The sequence below is a fragment of the Miscanthus floridulus genome, chromosome 18 (assembly GCF_019320115.1).
Source record: "Miscanthus floridulus cultivar M001 chromosome 18, ASM1932011v1, whole genome shotgun sequence".
Classification (NCBI taxonomy): Eukaryota; Viridiplantae; Streptophyta; class Magnoliopsida; order Poales; family Poaceae; genus Miscanthus; species Miscanthus floridulus.
The window spans coordinates 104,152,652-104,159,083 of NC_089597.1; the positions used below are offsets into that span (position 1 = coordinate 104,152,652).

General features: G+C 48.5%; 1 protein-coding gene across 1 annotated transcript; it reads left to right on the top strand.

Moving 5' to 3' along the window:
• The first annotated feature begins 632 nt into the window (after positions 1–632).
• Positions 633–1,046, top strand: LOC136524308 (uncharacterized). The gene has a single exon (XM_066517727.1). The coding sequence runs from the start codon at positions 633–635 to the stop codon at positions 1,044–1,046; it is 414 nt and encodes a 137-aa protein (XP_066373824.1).
• The last annotated feature ends 5,386 nt before the right edge of the window (positions 1,047–6,432 follow it).

A 6,432-nucleotide genomic window follows, 5' to 3' on the forward strand; every position in this document is an offset into this window, starting at 1 on the left:
TCCGATCAATATCACCACCACCGATGAAACCACATCGTCGCCGCCATCGAAAAATCTCGAGCCAAGTCCAACTATGACAAGCAGTACAAGAAGATCCTCAAGGGCCCATGCCCCCTCCACAAAAATGCCAAGCATAAGATGAAGGACTGCCTCAGCTTGGCTATGGAATTCTAGGCTAAAAAGCTAGATGACGTCAACAACTACAACGCTAGAGGCTGTCGACCACCTAGGGGCAACAATAATGCCTTCCAGGATCACGACAAGGTGGTCGCCACCATGTTTGGGGGTCTCACCACCGTCGAGAGTAGAAGAGAATGGAAGCTCACCACCCGATGAGTGCTCACCATCAACATCGAAGAAGCCACCGTCAACCCCAGCTATTGCCCCTAGTCCGAGGTCCCCATCACCTTAAGCAGGGCCGACTAGTGGTCCCTGATGCAACCATCCAGAAAGTGCTTTATAGAAAAGTGCTCGTCGACGGTGGGAGTGCTCTAAACCTCCTCTTCGCTGGAGCCCTAAAGGAACTGGGCCTCAGGATAACAGATCTCACACCCTCTGACTCCTTTTGGGGTGTGGTACCTGGTAGGGCATCCAAACCGCTTGGAGAGATCACCCTCCCAATACAGTTCAGCATGGCCAGCAACTACCACGTCGAGCACATCAACTTCTACATCGTCGACTTCAACACCACCTACCACGCCATACTTGGTCGGTCAGCTCAAGCCAAGTTCATGGCCATACCACACTATGCCTACTTGGTGCTAAAGATGCCTTCGCCTACAGGAGACCTGGCCCTATGGGGCAACCTCTCAATCGCCTACGCTTGCGAGATAGAATGTCTCACCCTCACCGAAGCCATCGAACTCTCCATCCAGATGGCCAATGTGGTCACCGACACCAAGGTGATGCTCACCGACGACCTAGAGATCCCATCGCTGGAGCCTCCTCGCGCCTCCACCAAATCCAAGGAAACTAAGGAGGTTGGCCTCAGCCTCGACGACCCCTCCAAGACCATGAAGATTGGGGCTCACCTCAACCCCAAATAGGAAAGCACGCTCGTCTCCTTCCTATGTGGCAATGCTGATGTGTTTGCTTGGAAACCTACAAACATGCTGGGGGTACCACAGGAGAAGATCGAGCACTCCTTGAATGTCTCACTGACCACCAAACTAATCAAGCAAAAACTCTGATGATTCATGCTAGACAAGAAGGAGGCTTTTAGGGTAGAAATAAAACAGCTCCTAGCTACCAGATTCATAAAAGAAGTGTATCATCCTGAGTAGTTAGCAAACCCTGTTCTCGTTAAAAAAAAATAAAGAATGGAGAATATGTGTTGATTACAATGATCTTAACAAACACTACCCTAAAGACCCCTTTGGTCTGCCTTGGATAGATGATGTTGTAAACTACCCCGCCAGCTACGAACTGCTCTCCTTCCTCCACTGTTACTCCGGCTATCACCAGATCTCCCTCAAGGAAGAAGACCAGATCAAGATGTCGTTCATTACGCCTTTTAGCGCATACTGCTATACCACCATGTCCTTCAAACTCAAGAACACCGAGGCGACCTACCAAAGGGCCATCCAGATGTGCCTCGATCAATAGATAGGCTGCAACATCGAAGCTTACATCGATGATGTGGTTGTCAAGTCCTAGACTGCCGATAATCTCATTGCCGACCTCGAAGAAACGTTCGCCAAGCTGAAAAGGTACCGATGGAAGCTGAACCCTTCAAAATGCATCTTTGGAGTTCCATCTAGTATACTCCTGGGCTACATCGTCAGCGCCCGCTGCATTGAACCCAACCCCGATAAGGTCTCTGCCATCACCAACATGAAACGACCAACTTTCATAAAGGATATCCAGAAGCTTATAGGTTGCATGGCTACTCTCAGCCGCTTTATATCGTAGCTTGGCAAAAAGGGAATACCTTTCTTCAAACACCTCAAGGCCTTCGAGTGCTTCTCCTAGTCGAACAAGGCAGACACAGCTTTTGAGCAGCTCAAGTTATTCCTAACGAAGCCTCCAATCATGACAGTGCCTCAGCCAGACAAAACTCTACTGATCTACATCGCCGCCACTTCTCGCGTCGTTAGCACAGCTATCGTTGTCGAACGCGAGAAGGCTAGGCATGCCTATAAGGTGCAACGTCTGGTCTACTTCATCAGCGAGGTGCTTAATGAGCCCAAAACTCATTATCCTCAAGTTTAGAAACTGCTATGTGCTATTTTGATCATGTCACGCAAGCTCCACCATTACTTTGAGTATTACAAGATCACCATGGTCACCGAGTTCCCTCTAGGGGACATTCTCTGCAACAAAGAGGTCAACAGCCGCATCATTAAGTCGTCTATTGAGCTCGGTACTTACTCCATCAAATTCAGAAGCAGGCCTACCATCAAGTCATAGGCGCTCGCTGATTTCGTCGCTGAGTGGACTGAGATCCAAGAGCCCATCGCCACTACTTGCCCTAAGCACTGGGTGATGTACTTCGAGGGTGCCCTCAACATCAACAGTGCTAGTGCGGGCATTCTGTTCATTACGTCGACCAAGGATAAGCTCCAATACGTTCTCCGAATATATTTTCCTGCCTCCAACAACGCCTCTGAATACGAAGCTTGTCTCCATGGACTCCGTATAGCTATTGAGCTCGAAGTCAAATGCCTAATGGTCTACGGGGACTCTGCGCTGGTCATCAACTAGCTCAACAAAGACTAGTCCTGCTCCAATGAGAAGATGGATGCATATTGCGCCGAAATCAGGAAGCTTGAAGGAAAATTCTACGGTATCGAGTACCACCATGTGGTACGAGATCAAAATCAGCTCGCCGACCACCTATCCAAAATAGGCTCTTCTTGCGCCATGATTCCGCTTAGGGTCTTCGTTCAAGATCTTTTGGCGCCATCCATTAAGGAAGAGAAGGAAGTTCAAGAAATTCCCCCCGCCAAGCAGCTGGTACTTACAGTACCTCCGCCGGCCGTCGATTGGAGGGAACAGTTCATTAAGTACCTCACCAGCGCTGAAGTACCCACCGACAAGACTAAAACCAAACGCCTAATCCGTCGAAGCAAGCATTATGTGCTAGTGGACGACAACTTGATGAGGAAAAGTGCCAAGGAAGGGATACTACAGAAATCCATAACCTAAGAAGAGGGAGTGAAACTACTTCTCGAAATTCACTCTAGTTCCTACGGCAACCACACGGCCTCGAGAAACACGGTTAGCAAAGCTTTCCGAGCTAGTTTTTACTAGCCCACGGCCATTGCCGACGCTAAAGACCTCATCCGACGTTGTGAAGGATGCTATTTTTTCGCTAAGCAAATACACATGCCGGCACAAGAACTATAGACCATCCTTACTTCCTAGCCCTTCGCATGCTGGGGACTAGATATGATCAGGCCCTTCAAGCCAGTGCCAGGTGGTTTTCATTACATGTACGTCGCCATCGACAAGTTCTCCAAGTGGATCAAATACAAACCGCTTGTTTCGGCTACTACAAAGAAAACAGTCGAGCTCTTCGAAGATATCATCCATAGATTCAGTCTCCCGAATAGCATTATCACCAACCTCAGAACTATATTTACTAGTCATCATTTTTGGGACTTCTACGAAGACTGATGCATCTCCGTCAAATATGTCCCCGTTGCCCATCCTAGAGCCAACGGTTAGGTCGAATGGGCGAATGGCATGATCCTTGATGCCCTCAAAAAGAGGCTATATCAGAAAGAAGAAAAGCATCCGAGCAAATGGCTCAAAGAGCTACCATCTATGGTCTGGGGACTGTGTACTCAAGCTAGATGCAGTACCGGTGTGTCTCTATATTTCTTGGTCTACGGCTCACAAGCCATACTACCAGCGGACATTGCCTTTTGAGCACCTAGGGTGGAACATTATGATGAAGAGCAAGCCATAGCTGTTCGGACAGAGGACGTCGACAGGGCCGAGGAAGAACGCCTGATCACCTGTGTCCGCACAGCCAAATACCTAGAAGGCTTGCGGAGATACTACAACCGCAACATCAAAGGTCGTTCATTTGCTGTCGGCGACCTCGTTCTCCGTAGAAAATAGAAAACCGATGGGATGCACAAGCTCTCCTCCTCCTAGGAAGGGCCTCACGTCGTCAAAGAGGTTACTCAACCAGGGTCTTATCGGCTATGTGACTTGGATGGAATCGATATCCTCAATTCATGGCACATCGAGCACCTTATACGTTTCTATCCTTGAAACGCTCTAGATATGTATTCTTCACTCCATGATGGATAAAGTTTTGGTCACCATAATTTGTCTCTATTATTTCTCCATTATGATTTAATCTCCACTTACGATCGTCGAGCTCTAAGCTACTCCTTAACGAAGTCCAATATGAGATCGCCATAAACGCTCGGCCACGTTTCTCCATATCTCCAACATGTGATCACCATAAATACTCCGCCGTGTTTCTCCATACCTCTGAAATGTTTCGCCAATCGCCGAGCAACACATGTTTTATTCTGTGCTCTTTGGAGAAGACCCAGTCTCCTATCTCTCCCTACATGTGCTACGGGCTCCGCGCTCGACGTTATGGACTATGGGCTAGCCAAGGCCAAGAGCACAATAAAGAACTAACTGCTCGGACGCCACTTATACTACGTATATCTCCAAGTTAATTCGCCAACCACCGAGCAGCACATGTTTCGCTCTATTCTCTATGGAGAAGACCCACTTTCTGATCTCTCCCTATACGTGCTATGGGCTACGCGCTCTGCATTATGGGTGGTCGGCTATAGTTCCTTGGTCATGCCTGTTCCTCCTACACGTGCACGGGCTCCGCGCTCGACGTTATGGACTATGGGCTAGCCAAGGCCAAAGAGTTCAGTAATGAACTAACTGCTTGAACGCTACTTATACTACGTATAATCGCATTAGGGTTAACACTACAACGATTTTTCACCGCAATACTAGAAAACTGCATAAACATGCACATGACATTTTACAACATTTATACATATATATAATTGTGTGCGCCCTTCCGCATTTTAACTACTCTCTCTAGTTATTACAGACTTCTCTCCGAGCAGATCATGGGGCTTTGCCATCGCTGTCCATCTCGTTGAACAGGTCGATGTCGCCGGCCAACTTCTTTGCCATGTCTTCCACCTCATCTTCCAGCTACTGGTGCTCTGTCGCACACGTTCCTTTGGCAAATCTAGCCCCTATCGCTTGAACAACAATGGTAGGGTAATTGGACTAGACCACCACCAGGGTATGTGTAACGGCGGTGACTATGGCGTCGCGGTTGAAGCTCATGAAGTTCTCCCACGCCGCCTTGCACCTTTTGATGATGGTGTCCAGACGCGGCATCCTATCATCGGGCTGAGGAGCTGCCTCCAGGTCAATGCAGTGTGGATGTGAATCAGGAAGTGCAGGGGCTAAATATGAAGATGAAACGATAAAATGGTAAAGGTGGGAGCGCAAGGTGCAGCGGTGCAATTATAAAGCACTCCCCCACCTTTCGCATTCAAGGGTTTTTGGGAAACCGCTCCTGGATTTGCGCCTCTCCGAATTCTCCACAACCACATGGTGGGCCGTTACCTAGGCCTTCATGCAAATACAGCTCGTATCGCTCACTTCTCACCGCAATTTGTTACTGCTCACCAAATATTCACCGACTTCTCCGCCATCCGTTACGGCTCAGTAATTACTACTGTACAACCATTACTCCAGTATTTTCTCTCCGATTTGTTTTCTCCAAAATTTCCACTTGTGACTCGGGGACTACATCAGTAGTATGATTTGGATCCTCACCACACTGGGGACTTTCTTCTGATGACTATTGTTTCTACTTTGGATCCTCACCACGTGACTATGTCACCTACTGCCAGGCTCGGGGACTAAGTGGGCATACTTCACCTTGTGGTGAGTGTGTTTGCTTTAATCTAGAAGACTCCGTGACTCTTGAAGTTGAAGAAGATTATCTCCCTTTCTCGTGGTCGGACACTAAGTGGGCACACTTGGTCCACTGTGAAGAAATTTTTGATTCTGAACTTGAGCTCCTTACATCCTTATGGCAAGCTATGCTTGGGTCATGATGCTCGGTGATGGTTCATACTGCTTGGCAACAGTTCATGCTGCTCGGCGATGGCTAATGACTGCTTGACAACTCATCACAGTGGTCGAACCATGAGTTTGACTGGTCGACTTTGTTCGCACCTACTCTGACAAGCTCAAGACGGCATTGCACAACAGATACAAGGTGCTCGGGGACTAGCTGTGGGGGGTATAATCCTAGATACCCATGATAGACCACATGGGTTGCGCCCCTAGGGGTGGTCTAGCCCACAAGATGAAGCCTTGTGGGGCACGACGCTGCTCGGTGCCTCCCGCAAGACACCAGGAAGATATCCTGAAGATACTACGAGATCTGTTAGGATATGTATGATCCCATGATTCCTG

Excerpts from the sequence above, each read along its gene's own strand:
- LOC136524308 (XM_066517727.1), top strand. The coding sequence starts at position 633 with ATGGCCAGCAACTACCACGTCGAGCACATCAACTTCTACATCGTCGAC.